General features: G+C 36.5%; 1 protein-coding gene across 1 annotated transcript in view; it reads right to left on the reverse strand.

Moving 5' to 3' along the window:
- Nucleotides 1–26,977, reverse strand: part of KIFAP3 (kinesin associated protein 3) — a 150,405-nt gene that overhangs the window by 45,910 nt on the left and 77,518 nt on the right. The window contains exons 13-18 of the mRNA XM_058660626.1: nt 25,773–25,881; nt 23,122–23,234; nt 22,229–22,394; nt 21,156–21,281; nt 13,679–13,777; nt 12,481–12,566 (exon numbers count right to left, since the gene is read on the reverse strand). Coding sequence (XP_058516609.1) covers nt 12,481–12,566; nt 13,679–13,777; nt 21,156–21,281; nt 22,229–22,394; nt 23,122–23,234; nt 25,773–25,881 — 699 coding nt within the window. The remainder of the gene's footprint in view (nt 1–12,480; nt 12,567–13,678; nt 13,778–21,155; nt 21,282–22,228; nt 22,395–23,121; nt 23,235–25,772; nt 25,882–26,977) is intronic.

Consider the following 26,977-nt stretch of genomic DNA (forward strand, 5'->3'; position numbering starts at 1 on the left):
GGATGTAAAAAAAAATGTATGAAATTTTACAACAGATATTTATTACATTTTCTCATTACAATTTTAAAAGTTCAATTTAGCTTGCACAATGTAAGAATTTGTCAATAAGTCTGTAAATAGCATTAGCTGTTAGACTGTATGCTCTGTGTTGCACATTCAAAAAACAGACATTTCCTTTTTATTAAATTGGAGAACACAGAATATATATATGTGTGTGTGTGTGTGTGTGTGTGTGTGTATGTATATTTCATATATTGCCTCCACCAAACTAATTGGGCTTTCCTTTTGTAATAGTTAGTGACTAATACTCTATTAGCTGTCAATGTATTTCCCAATATCATTACTTAAAACTAAAATGAATAAAAGCTATTATTAATATTGCATTTTACTTTAATTAAACATTTGCAATTCAACTTACAGAATTTCAGTATTTGCAATACTAAAGATTTTAACCCGAGGTTTATCTATAATGTTAACCTGTTTCTGAAAGCGATATAAATGAAACCAAATACCATACCTTTAAAATTTTGGTGGCTACTGATTAGATGTGATAGTAATTAAAATGGTCATCTAATCACTGGGCACACCCAGACTGCTCTGACAAAATAACAGAATACATAAAGTGTTTGGAGCTATTAATATTTATGAATTCAAGCATCAGCTTTCTAAAACAGGTGCTATAATTACTGGCATTTTACCAAGCAGAAAATGAGGCCCAGAATATTGAAGTAACTGGACCTAGGGATTATAGCCATTTGTGACTTTTACAGTAATTTAAACCGAAGGCCTGTGGAAGAAACAGTTCAACAGAAGATAAATGAGCATGTGTAAGGGTCGCTAAGAATGGACTCTTGACCCAGTGAGATTATACCAAATGACTTCTCAGGTCAAATTTCAGCTCCAGGATTTTGTGAATGAGGGTGAATGTTGATGAAGCCTAGATAGTGGAGGAATTAGCTGCTGGTCTGCTAAGTGTAACATTTTGTTCTCAGTCATATTATTCCCGATCTAGCCACACTCAGGAGGGTAGTAGGAAAGAGGGAGTTGTAAATAATAAGCAGAGATGCTGCAATTAGCAGCTTTGTTGGTAATTGATTTTGGTGGGTCACACTGGGTGTGCAAAATTAAATGAAATATTGTGATGCCTAATTATGTGCTAACACTGTGATCGGCTTCAAACCTACTGAGCCTAAATGCTTTATATAACTCTGAATCTCCTTACAATTTTATTTTCAAAGTACAGATTTTGGTTTCCATGTGGCTCTTGGCAAACGCTCAAATACAGTTAGCTGTAAGCAGATACATCATCATATTTGTTTTTTTTTTTTTTAAAGATTTTTATTATTATTGGAAAGCCGGATATACAGAGAGGAGGACAGACAGAGAGGAAGATCTTCCATCTGATGTTTCACTCCCCAAGTGAGCTGCAACGGGCCGGTACTGCGCCGATCCGAAGCTGGGAACCAGGAACCTCTTCCGGGTCTGCCACGTGGGTGCAGGGTCCCAAAGCCTTGGGCCGTCCTCAACTGCTTTCCCAGGCCACAAGCAGGGAGCGGGACGGGAAGTGGAGCTGCCGGGACTAGAACCGGCGCCCATATGGGATCCCGGGGCATTCAAGGCGAGGACTTTTAGCCGCCAGGCCACGCCGCCGGGCCCCATCATCATATTTGAAGCAGCCTTATAGTAGAAACAAAGAATGAACCTACTGTAGTCATTGAGCTCAATCTCCTAGTGCATAAGAGCAAAACAACAAAGCGTATTCCAGAGAAGTATATCTGCATACTAATTGGCGTTGCTTCAAGAATAGTCACATGCCTTATAATACTATAGTATAAATCATAATGAAGGCATATTAAATACTGGTAATGTATTGTTTCTTAACTGCTTGCTTCACTTGACTCAAGAGCCATAAAGCTGTTTGTCTGCAGGGGTTGGAAGATGCACATTGTGGCACTGGATGTTAAGCCACGGCTTTGGGACATCAGTATCCTTGCCTCTGCTCCTGACTGAGCTTCCTGCTCATGCACAGAATGGGAAAGACTTGGGTCCCTGTCACCCATATGGAGAACCATATGATGTCCTAGACTCCTGGTTTCAGTGCGGCCCACCCAGACATTTGAATCAGCAAATGGAAGCATTCTCTCTCTCACTCTGCCTTTTAAATAAAACTTTTAAAAGTAAATAAATAAAATTAACTTTTTGGGCCCAGTGCAATGGCTCAATGGCTAAATCTTCACCTTGCTAAATGCTGGGATATGTTTTGTGCTCTGGTTTATGTCCCAGCTGTTCCACTTCCTATCCAGGTCCTTGCTTTGGACCTGGAAAAGCAGTAGATGGTAGCCAAAAAAAGCAGTAGAAGCTGGCCCAAAGCCTTGGGGCCCTACAACCTTGTGGGAGACCTAGAAGAAGCTCCTGGCTCCTGGCTTTGGATCAGTTCAGCTCCACTAGGGAATGAACCAGTGGACATATCTTCTTCTCTATGTAGATCTGCCATTCCAATAAAAGAAATTAAAAAAAAATAGTAAAAATAAAGATGGCCCCAAACCTTGTGCCCCTGCACTCATGTGGGAATCCTGGAAGAAGCTCCTGGTAAGCTTTCAGATTGGCTTGGCTTTAGCCATTGGCCATTTGAAAATAAAACCAGTGGATGGAAGATCTTTCTGTCTCTCTTGCTCTCTGTTAATCTGGTTAAAAAGAAAACTTTCACTTTTCAGTTTAGTGGAAGATTCATAATATTTTAATTACACTTTTACATTTTGTTACTTTGTTTTCTTCCTTTTTCTATACTTGTCATGTCATCATACATTTATGTATCAGAAAGTTAAACATGTAACATTGAAATAAATGACTAGGCCTTTATAATAAGAGGGGAGGAAAGGGGAGAGGTGATTCCCAATGCATGTAATCTGTACCCTGTGAAAAAATAAATCTGTATGCTAGAGAAACAATCAACAAAGTAAAAAGGCAACCCACAGAATGGGAGAAGATCTTCGCACACGACATAGGTGATAGAGGGCTGATCTCCAGAATATACAAAGAGCTACAAAACAACCAAAATGCCAAAACAAACAAGCCACTCAAGAAATGGGCACGGGAAATGGGCAAACACTTCACAAAGGAACAAACCCAAATGGCAAATAAACATATGAAAAAATGCTCAAGTTCCCTGGCAATAAGGGAAATCCAAATTAAAACATCAATGAGGTACCACCTAACACCAGTAAGACTGGCCCACATGAATAAAAGCACCAACAACACTTGTTGGCGAGGTTGCGGGGAAAAGGGAACCCTACTCCACTGCTGGTGGGGCTGCAGGCTGGTACAGCCTCTATGGAAATCAGTATGGAGAATATTCAAACAACTCAAATTCAACATACCGTATGATCCAGCAATAGCACTCCTAGGAATATATCCAGAACACTTGTTTTATGAGAAACCAACATGCACTCCTATGCTCATAGCAGCACAATCAGTAATTGCAAAAACATGGAAGCAACCAAAATGCCCATCAACAGAGGATTGGATAAGAAAGCTATGGTTCATCTACTCCATGGAATACTACTCAGCTATTAAAAAAAACAAAATGCAGTTCTTTGTGGCCAAATGGGCCAAACTGGAAACCATAATGCTAAGGGAAATGAGCCAATCCCAAAAGGTTAAATACCACATGTTTGCCTTAATTTAAGATGATATGATGTTATGTATAACATGTTATGTTTTGAATGTTATATGTTGTGTATAAACTAAGATTGAAGTATAGGTGAGGTGGTCACAGAAGGTGACTGGGAACTCGCATTTACTTTTAACATGTTGGTTACTCATTACTATGTCAATTAATTCCATAATGATGTAAATTTTTGCTGATGGTATGTTGGAGCTTTCAATTGACTGGGATGATGCTCTGCTGGCTCTGTCTTCAGACCAGAGAGGGTATACCTAAGAAGCCGTTGGACTTGACTGGACAATAAGATGCTGGACTCTATGTTTGGTATACGCTTGCAATGGGGGAATCTCAACTGAACTTGAGCTGTGGTTATGCAACAAGGTGGAGGAATCCACCATGGTGGGAGGGTTTGGGGAGGGGTGGGGAGAACCCAAGTATCTATGTAATTGTGTCACATAATACAATGTAATTACTGAAGTTAAATAATAAATATATAAAAAAAAATAAATAAATCTGTATAAACAAAATATTAAATCAACTGTTACCTACTTACTATTGTTTCATTTAAATGGCCATTTTAAGATTAAAAATGTAATAAAGGAATCTTCAAAACAATAAAGGTATGGTTTTCCATGACGAAATCTCTGGCCTCAGCTACTTTCTATATACATTCTGGAAATAGTCAATGAATACAGTTTCACTGTCATGGCAAAGTCACAGTCCATTTGTATCTTGGAGCATGAATTTGTAGATACTAATTATTTAAGATGATGTAATTCAATGGAGGTAAGATTAGGAAATGAGGAGAAATTATAAGGTTAGTTTCCAGTCCCCCCTCTGTTGTTAACTAGAGACTACTAAATTTCTAAAAATGCTTTATTGTTTCATTTCTGGGTCTCAGGTTTCATTCATAAGATTAAACAAATCTAAAACTTAATGTCATGATTCACATCATTACTTCAGAAAACTGCTAAAATAATCATTTCAAATGAGTGAAAATTTAGGCAAAATGGACAAACTTCTTAAAAAATTCAGCAGCAACTCCAGATGAATATCCAGTGTCAAATTTTAAAATCAAATTTAAACACATATCAGTTAAAATAAACTCTGTCTAACATCCCTATGTTATATTATCTATCCCTCCCTTGTTCCCTGCAGCCATGTCAGGAAATGACTATGAGAATTCCCAGTCCAATCATAATCATCATACTTAAAAAAAGCTTTTCTGGAAATACCTTAGGTATAGGTTTTTTTTTTTTTTTTTTTTCACTTTTGAAGCAGTACTTTTTATAAGATGCACAGCCTTGTGTCCTGGCTTTGAGACTTAAGCTTACCTCATATTTAAAGGGAGATAGGTTTCTTCCATTTTTGTCTCAAATCCCAACATTAGGATCTTAAGCATTCAGCAGTTCGTATAAATTCTAAAGTGTCATGAAGGACTATGGTTTGATTTTTACATGGAATGTGCCACCCCTTTTGAAGTCCTACATCATTTTGTTTACTACTTAAAACACTGAAACATTACGAAGACTTAACCAGCCTATTATCAGAGCCTGTTCACTATCAGGGAAACTCTTTGTCACTGGCTTCTGTCACACCTTGTATCTGATTAACACACTAGAGGATAACACAGAGCTACACAGATCTGCTTTCTGTTCTGACATAACTGATGTAAAACAGATTTTACTTTCTTCTTTAATGTGGCAGCCCCCTAATTGAGACTGTAATATGGCTTATTTAATGCAATCTTCATACTAAATTAAACCAGGTCTAAAGTAATTTAGTTGCTCATTAAGATTAACATAGTAGCCACTAGAAGGATGTTTTTTATATCTCAGAAAATATTTCTCTCAATGACACATATATACAGATATACACATGACTAAATAGGACACAGTAAAATATTTTTTATGTACAAATTATTTCTCAACAAAATTGTCTTGAATGTTGACCCTTAGTCTTGAATATGGCATTTTCTAACCACTGAGGAGGCTAACCTGTGCAATATTATGTCATGTACCATGCCACGCCAGACCACAAATTAACAGATAAAACTAAATGAAATTTGTTTTAGTAAGAAATGATGAGTGGTCTCATTCATCCTATGCTTCAGAGCCTCTCAGTCCAACTGTCAGCAATTTAAAAAATAAAGTAACGTGCCGCAGGGAAAGCGAAGATATATACATTCACAAACACACAAATTGTGTTAAGTTCAAAGAAGCTGGAAAATACCCTAAATTCCCATCTCTTTGCTTCTGCAACATAAAAAAATAAGACAGATAGCTGATCAAGCCTATCCTACTGAACTCCAGTTGGACGGCATGAAAAAGCACACATATAAAAATGTGAAACCTATATTAAGAAGTTAAAATTTTCCAAGACTGCAAAAGAAGCAGAAACAAGTTCTAACTGCTCTGGAAACAGGTGTTAGAAGTTTCTGTCCGTAATTCATTTGGAATACCTTGTTTTGTGTCCCTATCCAACCCACAGGCCAACAAAAAGAATCTATCATCTACCCATTTTACCTACTTGCACTTTTAAAAGCTTGAGTTCTAATCCTAATGCTACCCTTAACCTTACAAAAACTTCTCTTATATGTTTAAGATATGGAGAGACGCTTTTATGCTTTTTATAAGCACTCTTCTTGGTTGGCAACAATATTAATACATCCAGATTTTTTTTCTTTTGGTCTTGCAACCCTTTCCTGCTATTTTAATGAGGACCATGACCTTTGAGGATTTATCTCATGTTAATAAACCAGTCTTACTGACAACCTTTATATGACATTAGGTGAAGACAATACCTTATTTTCCGCTAAAGTATCAGGGCTAGGCATTAATTAAAACTTCTTAAAACATGATTCCCATGATTATAATTAGAGCTAGCAAAAAAATAAGAGCTACAATTCAAAACCTTGTTTCAAAATCTCATTTTGTGTCAAAATCTCATTCAAATTGGTCACTGTACCAATGAAACACTTGCCTGTCTCAGAACAGGAAGACAATAGATACCAATTTCATCAGAGAAAACATTTATATTTCTTTTTCCATACACATCTGCATATAATGTGTCACTAACACAGAAAAATTTACAATAGTATTGCTCATGGAACACCAATCTTTATATTTAAACAAGAGAGTCATGTTATCAAGATATGTTTTCAATAGTCTAGATGGTAAACTTATTCTAGGGGCTTGGTGTCAAGTTTTATATTCCTACTGTCTGTGTTGGTGTTCTACGCATAGTATATGTTTTATAACGATGTACTTAATGTTTGGTAACTCAGATATGTCAATAGAGGAATATGTTTATCCATAAGGGAGATATTTTCTTTTGAGCTCACATATTTTACACAAAGGTGAGGGAATACTAAAGAATAAAAATATAATTGGGTTTTTATAAGCTCTTTAGCTTAGATGTATATGTTCAATTTTTCCTTTCATGATTCTCAAGGTTTAGAAGAAAAAGGCTATGGTCAACTTGCTTGTTACTGCTTTGGAAGACTAAGTAGCTGGGCTTCTCTATCTGCCTCCCTGCTCTTCTCTGTATTCACAGGCCATTTTCTGCCTCATCAAGCTGCAAATCAACTAGCTGATGAGGACACAGAGACTGTATGATGTAATTATTGTTATATAATCCCACTTAATACCAGAATATTACCACTAACTGTGTTAAAGATATAATCACTAGTCTAATACATACATAACGTGGGGGGACAGGTTCTTTACTGAAAAGGCCTATATTTTATAAGCTATGTAATTTTTCTTGACATTGTATAACGTCTTGAGTAGCAAAACAGTGCTTAAAGAAAGTGGCTTTGAGCTACACAGATTCCTATTACTTCAGTACAATTTAGATTTTTATTGTCCAGTATAGTGATTTTGACAATAACAGGAAATCAAAAGCTAGATATATAAATAGTCTTAAAAAGTCTTTGCCTAAGTCCCTACGCAGGTTTTTTGGGAACTATTTAAAATGTTCACTTAACCATTACTATACCATTTAGACAAAGACTACTCTCCTTTGATAGTCTTTGTCTAGAAAATACTGTATTTGCTGAGTCTGATCAAAGTGTCTTTTGTTTCAAATTAAGTCAATTTCTTCTTGTTTCACTTTTTAAGAGAGTTCAGGAGGAGCAGTTAGCACCCCTAGTTGTGACCTGTAATAAAGCTTGGACTCAAAGCATCAGAGATTGGCAGCTATTACCAAGAGGAAGTGAGAAACCATCTCCACACACAGATGAAATAAATGGTTCACACTCCCAGTGTCCCCACATCATGATGCTCAGCAACACAAAGGAGTTTAATTTTTGTCTGACAATTTATAAATTGATTCCAAATCCAAGTAAGTCATCATAGACTCTGAATATATTTCACAGATAAGGCTTTCCAAACTGTTACAGCTTCCTACTTCCTACTTAAAGGTCCTAATACAGGTCCCTCAGTTAACTGTCTTGTGCAATTAGTGGGTATGACATGAAGTTTAAAGTGCTAAATCCAGTCACTTTGCAGGACAACTTCCAATATAAACTGAACAGTAATATATCTGGCAAAATACATTTCTAAATAACTTCTAACAGTTAAATTTCAAATCATGAATGGATAATCTTCCAATGTTGTTTTAAAAAATTAAAATAATAAGAAAGTAATACAGATATTTAATTGCCCCAAGGAAGGTAAATGTTAAATTATATTTTCTATATTTAAACCTTTTGATGACTAGACTTGAATTTAGATTATGGTCTAGCTTAAACAAAAATACTGAAAATTCATCATGTGATAGGTGCTTTATATATACATACATATTTCTATCATCTTTAAAATAACTGTTATAAAATGGATCTTCAATAGCTTTAGAATTTGCTTGATTTAGCAGGCAGAATTATAATTAAAAATAGTGTCTGGACTAAATAAGGTCAAGCTGCTACTTCAGCAATATAAATGACTGAATTTAAGACAAGAATCCCAATCAACAAAGAGGCGGAGAAAAAAATTGGGGAATATATAACAATTCCCTACTGTCAAGCTAAAATTGATATAGATGCTTCCTGTCTTACAGGAACATGCGTGGAAAGGTGAGGAAATAGTCTTCCGCTAGAACGGTGGGATGTTTCTTCTAGAAATTGGGACTTTCAAATTTAGATTTCCTAAGTAAGTTTTTAGGCTGAAGTTTCCTGAAGCATGAAATCATCCAGAAATTACTTGGTATAATATCCAAAGTATTCTTGATAAAATTCATCGCAGAGAATCAAAAAGAATTCAGGAGAACTAAATCTGTCAATTGCTCCCTTTTTAAAAAAATACTAACTCATACAGTCTCTTTGTGAGTTTTACATACGTCAGCTGATACACATCAGTTTCATTAAGCTAATTATTTTCTTTGGAAGGCTTCATAAAAATAAGGCACTTTATAAAATCTAAGAAAATTTCATTTATCACTTTACATTCCAAAATTCAAAAAAATTCGTTAATTTGGAGGTAGAGAAGGGGAGGCATTGGGAAAGAGATCTCATTGGAGGGTTCACTTCTCAAATGCCTGCAACCATCAGGACAGGGTTTGGTTGCAACTGAGCGTTGAGAACTCAACCTAGCTCTTAAACCTGGGCAGCAAGGTGTAAGAACTGTCCCTGTTGCCTCCCAGAGTACCATTACAGGGAAGGCAGAGGCCCTGGGTGGTACCAGTTTGCATTCTGGCTGCTTTACTTCCCATCCAGCTCCCCTGCTCGTGACCTGGGAAAACAGTAGAGGACAGCCCAAAGCCGAGGGATCCAGTAGTGGCATGGGAAATCTGGAAGCAGCGCCTTGCTCCTGGCTTCGGATTGGCCACATGGGGAGTAAACCAGTAGATGGAAGATCTTTCTTTCTGTCTCTCCTCTCTGTAAATCTGACTTTCCAAATAAAGTAAAAAAAATGTTATTTCCTATATATATGTACAAAATACATATAAATGTATATATGTATATATATATATATATATATATTTTTTTTTTTTTTTAAGAAGAAGGAAGCTAGAATATGGACATGGAACCTGCTGTGGAACCTGAGCACTCCTATGTGGGACCTTAGGCTTCCTAACTGGTCTGTTAACTGATGGGACAGTTGTCTGCCTCGGAGGTTCCATTTTAATACTTTGTAGGATGTGGAAGCCTCCAAAGATTGTCTAATCAGCAATATTAACATTAAAGAAATGTACGGCAGGGTTACTTTAGTGAGTATCACAATATAGCAACAGAGCAGTAAGAATTAGCAAAGGTTGCAAGTAGGGTGGGGCAAGTGAAGAAATGAAACAAAATGCATTAAAAATACATGGTTCTAGAAAGTGAAGATTTTTTAAAAAATTTATTTTATTTTTGTTGGATAGTTAGATATAGAGAAAGGAGCAGAGACAGAGTGCAAGATCTTCTGTCTATTGATTCACTCCCCAAGTGGGCAAAATGGCCGGAGCTGAGCTGATTCGAAGCCAAGTGCCAGGAGCCACTATGAGTCTCCCATGCAGGTACAAGGTCCCAAGGCTTTGGACCATCCTTGACTGCTTTCCCAGGCCACAAGTAGGAAACTGGATGGGAAGCGGGGCCGCCAGGGTACAAACCAACACCCATATGGGATCCAGGGCCCGTGCACGGCAAGGGCTTTAGCCACTAGGCTATTGTATCCGGGCCGAAAGAGCAGATTTGAATAGTATCAAAGGATAGTGGAGACACAGGATGGGAACAGCTCAAGTTTTAGAAGAAACTTAAAGGGCAGGTGTTTGGTGCGCAGCTGTTGCTTGGAATGCATACCAAATTAAAATGCATTGTTTTCCCAGATTCTTTACTTTTGATGCAGCTTCCAACTACTGTGCACTTTGGCAGGTAGCAGACAGCTAGGCTACGTGGATCCCTGCCAACCATCTGGGAGATTCAGGATGAGTTTTAGGATTCTGGCTTTGGACTGGCCTAGAATTTTGGGGAGGGAACCAGGGAATGAAAGATCTACCACTGCTTCCTTAAAATAATGTTAAATATTATAAAGTAATATATATGTAATAAGTAATATACAGAATACTATGGCCAACTCAGCCTTAATACTTAATATTTTTTAAAAATATATCATTAATAATTATATAATAATTACATATAATTATAAGCTATAAATATATAAATCATATAATTATATATAATACATTATAAAAGAATATTAAGTATTAAAGCTGAGTTGGTCATATTTTTTGAGTCATCATTAGCTTTGACTATAAACTAAAGATACTAAGTAAATCTACACCTATCATCTCACATATGTATTTCATTAAAAGAAGGTAGATAAAAAAAGTGTTTCAGGGATAATACATAGAGACTAACAACTGTTTCTTTGTTGTTTCAAGATAAAAACATATAGGACTTTATGAAGTTTCTTATTCTAATCATGTATTCCTTATATACAACACAGTGACCTATTACAAAATAGTACATAGCCATGATGTTATTCTCTAAGAGTATTATTTTGTGTTCAAAAGCTCTGTGACCTGACGCCTATATGTATAAAATTGTTTGGGAGAACAAGGATTTCATAATACAATTCTTCTACCCTTAGGCAGCAAGGCTAACATGTCAATGTTACCATTAAGTTCTAAACTAGGAATAAGGTTTTTAGTTGAATCTAGAATGAAGATGATAACAGAGATATTAATCTCTGAAATAAAATGTGGGAAGATGACAAAAAACTTCCTGATTGTTACTGCCCAGTTTCATAAGAGAACACTAGTAAAAATGCCAAGCTAATGATTTCAAATGAATCTGTTTATTTCTTAGAAATGATATTCTGACCTATTTAAAAAGTATTTTATTCATAAAAATAGCATTCATTATCTGAAAAACATACTGTGTGTGTGTCTAACAGAGAGAGAAAGACCTGCCAATTTCTGGTTAATTCCCCAAATGCCTACATCAGCTAGGGCTGGACCACAATGAAGCTAGGAAGCAGTACTCCAGGTGTCTCACGTGTGTAGCAGGGACCCAACAACGTCAGTCATCATCTGCTGCCTCCCAGGGCATACGACAGTAGGAAAATGAGAGGAGCAGCAGAGTGGGGACTCAAAGTCAGGTACTCTCACAGGATGCTGGCTGTGCAAAAGGCATCATAACCACTAGGCCGAACACCTGATCTAAGTTAGAGTGTGAAATTACTGAGTAGGTTATAAGGAAGAAACATTTTAAAAGGTGAATCAATCCAATTCAATGAAGGAAGCAAGAATGCAGCACAGGAAAATCAATATTCAATGCAATCCAGCATCTAGCGTACCCCCAGTAGAAGGCCTACAAGCAGAAGACAACGGTGGGCAGCGTAATTTGTGGAGAAAAGTTACCAGCGTTAGCAAGTTTCTTAGATTATCCACTTTAACATCCCTCTACTCAAGGATTTTTAAAAAATCTTTTAAGTCATGAATGATACATTTCCCATTACTCCAATGCAACTTATAAATCTAGAAATCTGCCAAACATTATCAAGGAACTAAAAGTGAATGACACAATTTATGTTTAATAGTTAAACGGCAAAGCTGACTGTATGCATTTTGAAAACCTATAACCACAGTGACTGTTCTTACACAGAGATGAGAGGTAGATCAGCCTGAATATGTACAATCTTCAAGGAGTTTATGGTTGAAAGTTGAAAGCGAATGGATTTAATGTCTAGAAAATAAATTTAGTATTATTGTCTTCCCCGAACATTCCTAAAACACAAAGTTACGTTTATAGTCAATGATAGCTTAAAATAAGTTTGTAACTTTTAATTCCCAAAATGAAATCTACTACAATTTATGTTGAAATTATAATTACTTACCGCTATAATATCTAGTGTATTATCGCAGACCTTTCTGATTTCATTATTTTTATCATGCATCAGGTCTATGAGATACGCTGGAGCCTCTGAATGAAAACAGTTAAAGATAAAAAATTTCAGTGTAGATGGTGGATAATCAATTACATTAGATATTCCTAGAGTTCTCTAACTTCAGTGTCTAGATTGAAATTGAACTCTACATTTTAAAATAAGGTCATTGAAACAAGATGAGAAGAAACATTTAAATACAAATAAAAAACAGTAGGTCTTTCAAAAGCACCAAGGCCATTATCTTGAAAACATGAAAATAACTGAAGAGGGAGCTCTAGAGTTGTACAGCCACAAAAACTTTCTTGATCTATTTTGCCTTTGTAAAAGTTCGAGAACATTCATTTTGCACAAAAATAAACAGCAGAAAAGAATCATAGTCAAATCTCACATGTTGTTATTAGAAGAAGAAAAAACAGGGAAAACATGGTAACAAGCGCCCCCATAACAGAAATCTATAATTTAGTTTCAAAAGACTAAAAGAACTTAAGGACATAATATATACGAGCAAACAACACAAATGAGAACTAGAAAACCCGCAGAAATAAAATAATCCAGGAAATAACTGCAAAAAGGTAAAAATTGTTTCAGATAGGTCAGGGCTAAAATAATATGAGTAAATAAAAAAATTCTGTTGTAAATTTTAAATAAGCAACTTTTAAAAAACAGCAAGTAAAATAATGACTTTGTTATATTATAAAAATATGATGAAAGTGACGTGAAATTACGCTACTAGGCAGAGAGTAATACGGATAATCTATAAATGCCTGAGCTTCAGGAAAGAGATTTTTGAAGATATAACATATGTAGCCTATAGTTGGTAGCTGCAGTCATGGGGACTGATGTCCATTCCTTTGTAAAAAAGACAAGAGGATCAAGAATAGGCCTAAGATTATCAGATACTTAAGCTATGTCAGAAATTACTGATAAGCTTGTTAATAAGTTTCTTTGAATCACAACCTGACTTAATTCTCTTTGTATCCTTATGTTGAATTGGGGTCAATAGTTTTATGGCAAACAGTTTACTTCTAAACTCATTTTCAAGTTTTTTTTTTTTTGCATAATTTCCACACTTGCAAGACAATAAACCAAGATATCTTTTCAGAGTACATGAAATGTCATTATCTCAACATAAATATTGAAAGGATACGAGTTTCCTTGATTATAACATCTCTGGTTGCTTGGTGAAAAACCATCTGGTAGAACACATAAATTATCTGACACACAAATTCATCATCTTCTTGCTGAGCTAAATGAAAGGAAACACAATTTCAAATGAAAGAATACTATGTTTATATACCAAATTGGAAAACACTGAGGCATGTGTCATGGAGAAGCAGGGAAAACGAAAAGTGACAAGGAGGTTAAGCAAAGTACAAAAAGCAGTAGAGAGTCAGGTAACACGCCATCAATGTCTCAATTACATAACCTTAATCAGTGCGGAAACACAAAGAAAAATATGAAGCCTGAAAAAAAGAACATTATGTGTTACTAGCTAGAAATGTTACTAGCTTCATGGAAAGCTTAGGTAGTAACCCAGGAAGAACAGAGAGACAAGACTGGGGAAGAACAGAAACAGAATTCATCTGTATTCACTAGCATCAATAGATAGAAACACTGCTGACATTCAGTAACTTCTATGATCCTAACGTAAACCAGTCACACTTTGTTTTGTTTACATTAGAATTTTTCAGACAGTTCTAACTTGTGAAATAAATCTGGTTCTATTTTGTTTTTCAAATGTTGATCTGTTGATCTTTTATTTTTTCCCCAAGATTTATTTTTATTGTAAAGGCAGATTTACAGAGAGAAGGAAACACAGAGAGAAAGATCTACCATCTGCTAGCTCAATTCCAAAATGGCTGCAATGGCCAGAACTGAGCTGATTCAAAGCCAGGAGCCAGGAACTTCTTCTGGGTCGGGTACAGGGTTTCAAGAACTTGAGCCATTCTCCACTACTTTGTGATGTCTTATGCAGGAAGCTTTGATGGGAAGTGGAGCAGCCAGGGCACAAATTAGTGTCCATATGGGATCCTACCACTTGCAAGGTGAAGAGTAGCCAATGGAGACATTGCATCCAGGCCCTGATCTGTTGATCTTACATACTTACAGAACCACCTTTCAAATTTTAAGTTTTTGATAGAAATTGTACTTTTATAAGGAGGCATTAAATTTTATTGAATGAAATGAGACACAAAAAGCAAACTATGGGATTGGCATTGTGGTGCAGCAAATAACCCATATGGTTGCTGGTTCGAGACCAGGCTGTTCCACTTCTAATTCATCTCTCTCTAATGTGACTAGGGAAGTAGTGGAAGATGACTCAAGTCTACCTCCCACGTGGTTGACATGGAGGAAGCAGCTGGCTCCTAGGTACCTGTTGGCCCAGCCCCAGCTGTTGACACTGATTGAGGAGTGAACCAGCAGATGGCACATTTCTGTCTCTTCATCTCTGTTAAGTCTGACATTCAAATAAACAAATAAAATCTTTCTAAACATTTTACAAAAAGCATAAACAAGCAGCATTTTTGGGCCAGTGATGTGGTGTACTAGCTTAAGCCTCTGCCTGCTGTGCCAGCATTCCATATAGGTGTTCCAGTTCCAGCTGCTCCATCCAATCCAGGTCCCTGATAATGTGTCTGGGAAAGCAGCAAAAGATAACCCTAGTCCTTGGGCTTCCGGATCCACGTGAGAGACCCAGAAGAAGCTCGAGGCTTCAGGCTCTGGGCAGGCCCAGCTCTGGTCATTGTTCCAAAGGGGAGTCAACCAACAGATGGAAGATCTCTCTTTCTCTGTCCCCTTCTATGTAAATCTGCTATTAAAATAAAAGCAAATATTAAAAAAATAATAACAATTTTACTCCAATCTAAGTAATTATATTGTAAAAAGAGTATATGTAATTGAAACTAAGAATAATATATCTGACCAGCTGACATCCACTGATGAATGTATAATGGCAAAAATACAATTACTTACAGAATGCAATTTTAAGTACTGGTTATGAAATTTGATCACTAACAGTGTATTTTGCTATTAATTATTGGCATGTTAGACTTCTAGGTCAACAGACCATCCATTTAGTTCTGTGGAAAAAACTCTGGGGCTCTTAAAGTCCCACCTTTCCTAAATGATTTCTTTCATCAACTTTCCAGAGTTGTACTCTCCCAAATTATATGGGCTGAAATTCTGTTTATTTTTTATTTTTTTTTCTTTTTAGTTTAGTTTTGAAATTGCTGATTAACATGTAATAGCCGCACAGCTTTATGGGATGAAGTACAATACTTCAAACCATGCTGGCAACATCCCTATATCCCTTTCCTTTCTGCGTGTTTGGAGTCTATGAGCTCCTCTCATCCAGCTTTTTTCAATTCAATTTACGATACATTATTGGGACTTAGAGCTGCCGCATCATGTCATGGAACACTAAAACCTGTTATTTTTATTTAAATATATTTTAGTACCCTTTATGTCTTCTCCAATCCTACACCTTTTGTGGTCTCTTTTAATCACTAAGTTTAAGGTAATATCATTCTTATTTTCCATAACGATTTATATTTTATTTGAAAGGCAGCTTTTACAGAGAGAGAAGAAACGACAGAGAAGGTCTTCCATCAGCTGGTTTACTCCCCAGATGGCTGCAATGGCCATAGCTGAGCTGATCCAAAGCCAAGAGCCAGGTGCTTCTGGGTCTCTCACATTGCTGCAGGGTCCCAAGGACTTGGGTCACCCATTGCTGCTTTCCTAGGCTAAGTAGAAAGCTGGATCAGAAGTAGAGCAGTCAGGACATAAACTGGTACGCATACAGGATACTTGTGCCACAGAGCATAGGATTAACCATGCTGGCCCTTAACATCATTTTTTTAAACTTCTACATATCAGAGAACATTCAATAGGTGTATCTTTCTGCATTTGTTATTTTGCTAACAAAATCATAATACATTCTCCCTACCTTGCTGCAAACTTAGAATTTCCTTTTTGTGGCTGAGTAATATTTCAACATATATTATATATCATATTTTACTTGCTTTTGCCTTCAACACTGGATACCTAGGCTATTTCCATCTCCTGCATGTTTTAAGTAGTGCTGCATTAAACATGTAAGTGCATTCTATCTGATTTGCTGATTTCATTTCCTCTGCGTATATATACCCAGAATTGGAATGACTGGCTCAACTGGTAGAAATATTTTAGTGTCTTAAGAAATCTCCAGGTAATTTTCTACAATGGCTACATTAATTCACATTCAAATCAACAGTGTATTAAATTTCCCTTTTCACATGTTTATTTAATTTTGCTATTTTTTCTTTTTGATAATAGCCATTTAAACAGGAGTAAAATAATACCTTACTGTGGTATGGATTTGTATTTCCTTGATGACTCAAGATTTTGATCATTTTTATGTGTGTCTATTGGTCATCTGCATTTCTTCTTGTCCACTTACTAATTATATTGCTTGGATTTATGTCAAGTTTTTCTGGTTAACAAAAGATTTGTTTTTATGACAGGCAGAGTGACCAAAGGGTAGTGGTCAAGCAGGAAGGGAGGAAAGGAGGGAGGGAGGAAGGAGAAAGAAACAGAAAGAGAGAGTCTATTATCCACTGGCTCACTCCCCAGTCACACCAGCTGGGACTAGGCTAGGCCAAGGCTAAGTTCTGTCAACACCATTTAGGTCTCCCACTTGGGGTGGCAGGACTCAAATGCTGGTGCCATTATCCTCTGTTTTTCCTGGTACAAATTAGCAAGGAACTGGACTGGAAGTGGAGCAACCAGGGATGAAACCAGTGCCAATACAGGATGCTGATGCCACAGTGTTAGCCTAACTGCTAGGCCACAATACTGGCCCCATAGTTCCTGATACAGCCTTGATAGAATCCTTCGTCCGATGAATAGTTTGCAAATATTTACTCCCTTTCTGTTGGGTGGCTGTTCATTTTGTTGATTATTTCCTTTCCAGTGCAGTAGTTTCTTACTTTGACATAATTCCATTTCTTACCCTGTTCTCTTGATTTCTTATGCAAAAAGTTGTTGCCTAAATCAATGTATTAATGTATTTCTTCTATGTTTTGTCTTAACAGTTTTATAAAATTCAGTTTTCATACTTGAGTTTCGCACATTTTAAATTGATTTATTTTTCATTTTTATAAATTTTTTTACAGATTTATTATAATTCCCACTAAAATACCAATGACACTCATCTAAAAAGTAGGGAAAAACTCCTAAAATTCTATAGAAGCACAAACTACCTAAACAACTAAAGCAGTTTTGAGCAAAAAACACAAAGCTGTCGGCATCACTACATCAGATGTCAATGCATAACACAGAGCTACACTAAGTTTTTTATGCTATCAGCACAAAAACAGAGAACATAACAGTGTTGGAACAGGATAGATTCTAGAATTGAACCCACACATCCACAGCTAACAGGCTCTTGACAAACATACACTGTAGAAAAGAGAGTCTTTTCAGTAAGTGATGAAGGGAAACCTGCATAGCCATATACAGCAGACTGAATTAAACTAACAAGTACATTAAAAACTTCAGGAGGTAATTTCTTTTTTAGGAAAGATTATTGTACCATGTCCACTAAGAAACTGGAGGAATTTGCACTGCTCCCAGAATTAAATTTCAATTCAAAGGTTATTTTCTTTCTTTCCATTTTAAGATTTGTTTATTTTTAAAAGGCAGATTGATAGTGTGACAGATCTTCCATCCACTGGTTCACTCCCTAAATGGCCAAAATGACCAGAGCTCAACCAATCTGAAGCCAGGAGCCAGGAGCTTCTTCTGGATCTCCCACCCGAGTACAAAGCCCCAATGCTTTGGGCTGTCCTAGACTGCTCTCCGAGATCACAAGCGGGGGGAGCTGGATGGGAAGTAGAGTTGCTGGCCAATAACTGGTGCTCGTATGGGATGCTGGCATTTGTAAGGGGAGGGTTAGCAGTAATGTCATCACACTAGCCCCAGGAAGATTTTTTTCCAGTAAAAATCTTCTCATTATTCTCGTTACTTTCTTGGTATAGTATTTCCTCATTCAACAAAGTTTTAGTTTTGAGAATTTATATATTTCTTAATGAGAACATTATATAGTCTCTGTGACTGTGGTAATGGCATGTTGGACAACACAAAAATATAAGAGCACTGTGTACTGGCTCTGCTGGCTCACTGTCTCAGCTCTCTTGACTGAAGCACCATGGACAGAAGTCATTTTGCTTCAACTTAGTCCAGTTTCTGTTCCTACTCTGTCAAGTACGATGCCTTTACCCTCATCCCCTATTACCGTAACCTCTCTTTCGTTGTTGTTAATCTGAAAGTGTATGGCTGCGACATAGGTGTGCCAAAGAAAATGCATACATAATACAGTTCTGAGAAGGAGTCCTTCAAATACTGGTACCTTATCTTCAGACCTTATCTTTAGAGAACTTAAAAATAAAATAATAAAAAAAAACCCCTCAAAAGATAAAAAAAAATGTGCAAAGTTTGAAATAGGCACTTGATTTCAATGGCCACACCTAAGTGGTCACTGCATACAAACATGTGCTTGACATTTTAGACATTAGGGGAAATGCAAAAGCAAAGCACAGTAACACTCCACGACAGGAAGGCTGCAGGGAAAGGAGCTGACAATCCGCAGGGTTGCTGGTGATCCAGGATAACAATACTTGCTTTTACAACGCGAGTGGGACCAACACTTGGAAAAACCACTCAGGAAAACAGATTGACAACATTCATAGAAACCAAACACAGGCAAATACTGTCCCAGTAATTCTACTCCTAGGTACGTGTCTAACATAAATGAGTACATATGTTCACTAAATGACAGGTTTAAGGATGTTAATTGGGGTTCTATTTAAAGTAAATTTTCTCCTCCTCCTAAAACTCACGGTATAATTAATCAATAGTAGAAAGGATAGTTATACATTTGTATAACATATAATAATGAAAATGACTAAATGTATGTATTCTAAGGAGATGATTTTCAAAATATAATGTTGGAAAAATTAATATTTATGCATGTAAAGTTCAAAATTGAGCAAAGCACATTTGAAGATGGAAAAGGGATACACTTTTAAGATGATGGTCATGTTTTATTTCTTTATGTGGGTGATAATAACACAGGTGAGTCACTTTGCAAATGGATTGAGCCTTGTCAGGGAACACTTTAATAGCAAACAATGGACTCATGACTGCTTATGAAGGACCATACTATTGTAATATAATAGGGGAAATCAGTGGTGGGGGGACTTGGAGAGGGAGTAAGGGAAATCCCATAGCCTATGGAATTGTATCAGAAAAAATAATAAGTCCATAAAAATAGGAAGAAAAAAGAAAAGAAAATGGACTGAGCCTTGCATATTTGTGTGATACTTAAGTTCTATTATAATTAATACACAACGCACACACACATATTATAAAAGATACAGGAAGGACCGGCATAAGTACATCCTCTTACATGGCTGACAGGGATCTAAGTAATGTGTCAACATCTGCTGCGTCCCAGGGTGAAGGTTAATAAGAAGCTGGATGGGAAGAGTCGGAGTCTGGACTCAAACCAGGCACTGCCATGATGGGGTGTGGGTGCCCCAGGCAGTGACTTAACTACACAACAAACACTACCTTCTACCAGTCACTCATTTTTAAAATATTTTTAATATATTTTTATTTTGAATTATTTTGAATTATGCGGTACAATTTTGTATAGGCTGGGATTCCTCCTCCAAACTCCCACCCCTATTAAAATATTGTTGACAGATACACATGAATTGTATACATGATTATGTGTACTATGAAACAGTATTTGTATTTGTATTAGAGACTATCCAATCGTGGTAGTTAAATATACTTCTCATTTAAACTTTTTTTTATGGTAAAAACAGGTAAAATCCTATTTTCTGATTTATTATTTTCAAAAATAATTATATAGTACATTAACATTCCTATATTCACCCTACTGGAAAAACATAACACTAGAACTCTATTAGATACCTTTAATGAGAATATCCAGATATGTTAAGCATGCAGCATAGAGAATAATGAGACTGGTCACTCAAGAGAAAGACAGACCTAAGGGGCAGACTCGAGGTCTGCACTGTCCAACTGTGGTCAGAACATGCTGATTTTCAGTCCTGATGTTACACATCAAGGGCTCAAAAAGTGTATGTGCTGTTCAGTGCAGACACCGATACTTTCATCATCATAGGAAACTCAGAGAATAGTATCCCTTGGAACCAGAAAGAACTAACAATATGTAGAATATTTTTCTCAAGTGACTTTTACTGCCAAGAAACAAAATAGTTTTAAAAATCCCATGTTTCATATAAGGTAGGAGAGTCAAATCAAATCAACAAAAAGAAGAAATGATAGACCATTAGCTGCTTAAGGGTTATGAGGGGAGGACAGAACTTTTAAAATTGGTGTATATTACTTTAGCTTTCTGAACTTTGCAATTTAGAATCTTTGATATCGTTCCATATAATACCTGTTAATGAAATATAGAACTTGTTTTTCTTAACTACATGCATTTTTTTAAAAACTTGTGAAGCAACTGCAGAATCAATATTTTATAGTAAAAGAATATAAGCAACCCCTTTACATGAAAATAAACATGAAAATAAATTAAGGTAAATTACCATTTAGTAATTCGATGAGGGCAGGGATTATCCCAGATTTGGCCAGCAATGCTGCACAAGAGTCATCCATAGACACAGTCCCGATCATTATAACCACTTCTAAAACAAGATCATCCTCTGCAGCGCCTAGGACAGTCAAACCATGGAAAGCTGTCAGGAAAAGGTCATGATTCAAACTGATACGTGTTACCAAAGTTTGAGTGTGCAGAAATGATCATGAAGGCTACTAAATTAACCCTATGAATTCTTGAGATACTTAAGAGATTTGTTTTTTTCCAACTTTCCATTTTCATTGATGAGATTTTATGCTGTTGAATAGCAGCAGGGGAAAGTGAAAAATAATTCTTTGAAAATGCAACTGGATACCGATGTAGACACAGAAAAATAAGATTAATTTTCAATGGCTCAAATAATTTTGCTTGTATGGTTGTATGTACAGAAAAGGAGATGTTATTTGGTAATTTTAAAAATAAGATTTTAAAAAAAGATTTTTTTTTTTTTTTATTGGAAAGTCAGATATAAAGAGAAGAGGAGATACAGAGAGGATCTTCTATCTGCTGATTTACTCCCCAAGAGGCTGCAATGGCTAGAGCTGAGCAAATCTGAAGTCAGCAGCCCAGGAGCTTCTTCCAGGTCTCCCATGTGGGTGCAGGATCCCAAGGCTTTGGGCCGTCCTCCACTGCTTTCCCAGGCCACAAGCAGGGAGCTGGATGGGAAGTGGGGCTGCCAGGATATGAACTGGTGCCCATATGAGACCCTGGCACATGCAAGGTGAGGACTTCAGCTGCTAGGCCTCTACACTGGGCCCAAAAGGTAATATTCTTAAAAAATTTTAAAGCAAGAAAGACAACATAGTGAAAGGAAACTAATGTTAAGAAAACAATATTAAGGAAAAGCAGAAGCAAACATACACGTAAAAAGAGTCCCAGTGACCACCCTCTGGGAGAACACAGTTGTGGGAAGAAAATGTTTTGACAAGGTATGATAAACACAAAATACTGTTTTAGCAGCCTTATCCACAACAGAGACAAATGATGTAGTAATTACGTAAAAGTAAGATACTCAGCACAAACCTGGTTTTAGTTTATCCTTGAGATATGGAACCAATTTGTACTCCTTAAGAACCAATTCCCAGTCTAAGTCTGGAATGGTCAAATTTGCAAGAGTTCCCAAACATTCAATCACAAACTCCTCCTCTTCATCATTAGAGATCTGGGCTGCAAGGTCCCCAACATAATCCTGAATAAAACAATAAATGTAAAATGTTATATGTAAGAACCAATGTGATAATTTAAACCTTAGGAAAAAATCAAATATCAAATGTGATTATCTTGTTTTGATAATCTGTAATCAAACTACTAACAGGCTTTGCATGAGCTGGTTTAAGGCAAAATGGCTCTCGGGGTGTATATCTGGGGTAAGAACCACAAAAGAACAATAGCAACACTAAACATGGCTGAGATAGCCAAGACCTGCAATAAGAAGGAAGTTCACAGAGATGAGTCAAATCTGTTCAAGAATTAACAATTTGTAAGAGGCCCATAAAAGCGATTTTTCCGAATGTAGTAATTTGCAACTTAAATTCCTTTTTTAAAAGATGTGTTCATTTTTCTTTGAAAATGAGAGACTCAGAAAAAGAGAAAGAGAAAAAGGGAGAGATCCTCCATCTGCTGATCATTCTCAAAATGATGACGGTGGCCAGAGCTGGGTCTGGTCTGAAGCTGGGAGCTAAGAGCTTCTTTAGGGCCTCCAGTGGGTGCAGGAACCCAAGGACTTGGACCATTCTTTGCTGCTTTCAGGCCATAGGTACGAGGCTGGATTTGAAAGTGGAACAGCTGGGACACAATCCAGTGCCTATATGACACGCTGGCACTGCAGGTGGAGGATCAAACTGTTATGTCACTGTGCTGGCACCAAAACTTGAATCTCTATTTGAACAGACAGAAGGCCAACGAGCTAAACTTACAATGAACAAATTTTTAGTTGGTCCATCATGCTGCGAAATGTTTCTAATCATTTTCATCAGTAATGGATCTTTGAACTTCAGAGCCCTCTTCATAAGCATCTTCAGCCCATTTCCTGACACAAAACAGAAAATTGCCCCAATGAAAGTTAAACTTAAAATAATAATAATTTTCATCAACTTCTTAAAAACAGAGCAAACCACTTTGTAACCCATAAAAGCATAAATTTTTAAGTGTAGAATCTGATGAATTTAGATAAATGTGTTCACATGTCAACATACTGAATTATTTCCACTCACTTTGCTAAGTTCCCTTGTGCTCCCCCGCCAGTCAATCCTATTATCTACATAAAACCACTTTCTTCTTTTCCCTTTCTTCTTCCTTTTTTTTCCCTTATAGGTTAGTTTTATCTGTTTCTGTAACTTTGTATAACACAGTCACATTTTTTTTAGTCACATTTTTTATACCTGAAATATCCACTGTAACCCAGAAAAACTGTACTTTTAGAACTACATCCTAAAAATGTAAAAATGGAAATATATAAAGTTTCAGGGAAAGACTAATTAACTCTACTTGTAACAGACAATAAGCAGTAACAAATTAAGTATCCAAAATAGGCAAAATTCTTTAATAGAGTATTTCACAGCTACTACTAATAACTGTTTCAGACAAGTGTGGACTCACATGAAATGATGTTAACTATCGCACAATATGTAGAGAGAAGAATCGCATCTTTATTTCAACACATATAAATAAGATTTAAGCCACAATTTTGCCTATGGTTCTCTTTGAAGGGCAGGAATAAAGTTTCAAGTTTTTTCCTTTTTCCTTTCTTGTACATTATTTATAATATAATTATGATTATTTATAATGAACATGTATTACTTGCCTTTCAAATAAGGAAAAAACTAGTTATTTAGTAAAGTCTGAAATACCATACTCTATTGCAAGGGATTCTTTTTTCCCAAATTTCCTATTTCTTCTTCTTTCTGGGAGAATGGGGGAGGTGAGGAGGGAAGCTATACTAAGCCTCCCAACCATCCCAGTACCCAAGGAAGGGGATGGCCAGCTGATATCAACCCAGGGTCACAGTGGGGCGCATACAAGTCATTCTATGAAGACAATCCAGCAACAATAACCCAGAATATCTGTATTATCACTCTTCTGCAATAGACAAGCCTGTATGCAGCTAGTTAAGCTGCCACATGGGTGCTCTTTTGAGCTCTTGCTGCTCTGCATCCTGACCCAGCTCCCTGCCGATGTGCAGACAAAGCAGCAAAGGATGGTTTACCTGCTTGTGTCCTACATTCATGGGGAAGACCCAAAAGACAGTTTTTGGTTCCTGGTTTCTGCCTAGCCCAGCCCTGGTGCTTGTGGCTATTCGGGGAGTGAACCAGTGGATGGACAATCTCTTTCTCTCTGTGCTTCTCTCTCTCTCTCTCTCTCACTCTGTCTTTAAAATTAATAAATTAAACCTGTTACGTTTTTCAGTTAAAGCTAAGAGACTATGGTTTATAAAATGTGATTAAAAGATATAATTGCCTTCATTCATGATGTAGGAATATTCTGGCATTTAAGGATTATAGCTATCAAAAAATAGGCTTTAAAATACGCTGTACCTTGTGATTATTATTTTGTTTCTTTTTTAATGCTTTCATTTTTCTAATATAAACAGAATAGATTTTATAGATACAATTCCAAGAAGATAACCACATTTCCATCTCCTTATTTCCCTCCCTCAATTCCCCTCCTTTCTTTTTCATTTTCTTTTATCTTTACAAAAACATAACTTCTCAGTTTACTTTATAATCTCAGGTCTAGTGCACCACTAAGTATGTAAAATAGTAAAAAGCACAAAGACCACATTGCAAAAGAGCATAGAAAAGGGCTAATAACTAACCGAATGATAAAAAAGTGTTTCATTCTTACATATTTTTGTGTATTCTGTATCAGCATATCAGAGAAAATACATATTTGTCTCATGGAACTGGCTTACTGTGCTAAGCATAACGGTTTCCAGTTGCATTTGCTTTGTTGCAAAAAAAAAAAAGGATTTTTTCATGGCTTAGTAGTACTCCATAGAGTATACCACATTTCTTTTATATAGTCATCAGTTGATGGGAATCTGGGTTGATTCCATATCCTAGCTATTGTGCACTGAGCTGCAATAAACATGGGAGTACAAATAACTCTGTCATATGCTGATTTCATTTTGTTTCAATAAATTTTCAGGAGTAGGATGGCTGCCATATGGTAATTTTCAGATTTTTTTTTAAACATTAGTTTTTATTTATTTGAAGTGCAGCATCAAAGAAGGAAAGGGATAAAGAAAGATAATCCATCATAGGCAAGGACTGGGCTTGATGGAAGCCAGGAGTACCAGCTTCCACAAGGTCTCCCACCAGAGTGCAGGGGCCCAAGCACTTGAACCATCACCAGCTGCTATCCCAGGCACATCAGCAGAGAACTGGATCAAAAGTGGAGCGGCCAGGGCTTGACCTGGTGCCCATATGGGATGCCACTGCACCACAACACTGGCCCTATTTTCAGATTTCTGAGGAATCACCATATTGTCTTCCATGTTTGTACTAAGCTTACAAATGCCAATCACCGTATCCTGATGAAATAACCTATGAAACTCAAATGCACTAACCTTCACAGATAAGTTGCACATTCCTCTTGTTAGCAGCAAGATTAATGCAGAAAGAAATGAGTTCTAAGTCGATTCGTTCATCTGAACATTCAAAGAGCATCTTCATTAACTAGTAAGAAGCACAGGTCATATTTTACTTGAAAACAAATACCAGACACAGTATCTTACAATGTTTTCGATTGTATGATGGAAATAGTGCAATATGATCTATATTATAATATATAAAACTGGCAGGATTTCACTGTAACGGAATAAATTTTAAAACTACTGGCTACTCAGTATCAAATATAAAATGTCAACTGCAGTGACAGATGTAAAGAAAATTCTTTATGCAAAGATCACACAACACAGGAAAGAACACAATTCTTCTGAAACAGAACTGAAATAAAATAAGGATGATCGGAAAAAGGAAAGCAAAACTCAGAAAGTAAAAGACAGATCCAACTGGGTTGTGAAGTAGATAACAACAACTTTCATGAGACCTAAGAACTGATTAAACACTGTGAGAAAAGGGTAAGAGTTAAGAGACTCCCAGGTTTCTGCACTGAACAATGACATGCATGGTGGAAACTACAGAAGAAAACATTCAAGAGAAGACAGAGATTTTGGTTTAAGATATATTAAGCTTACACTGCACACATAATAAGTCTAATATAGCTCGTTTTCAGTAGTAGGAAGATATGACTGCAGGACTGAGTTCAAATAAACCGACCGGACTGCAGGTTCTGATTCAGGAGTGTCATACATGGTTGATAGCTAAAGCTACAAAGTTACAGTTCAGATCCAGGAATTTGGACATGGTATGATTAGAGACAATAACTCTGCTAGTAAGAGAAAAGCAATGAGAGTCTTAAAAGTAGTATTCAAAAAGGCAAGAAGGAAAAGGTAGATCACATTTGTCACTTAGCAGTAACCTAGATTTGTCATGACGATACTGCTATAAAAAAGGGAGTGAAGCCGTCTTGTGCTGCACTTTAAAGAAGCTAGTTTCTCTCACTGGTCTATCACCAAATCAGCTTAAGTATATAGTACATAAAAGTTTTTTCTTAAGTTACCAGCAACATGTTGAAATAATTCCTAGTATTTATTACTTAAAATTTCTTTTATCTTGGGGGTAGTATCTTTTTTAGAATAACATGCCTTCATGAATCCAACACGGTGACCCCTTCCAGATACATTTTAGACCCCTATCCTGTTATGTCTTT

The sequence above is a fragment of the Ochotona princeps genome, chromosome 2, assembly GCF_030435755.1.
Source record: "Ochotona princeps isolate mOchPri1 chromosome 2, mOchPri1.hap1, whole genome shotgun sequence".
Taxonomy (NCBI): domain Eukaryota; kingdom Metazoa; phylum Chordata; class Mammalia; order Lagomorpha; family Ochotonidae; genus Ochotona; species Ochotona princeps.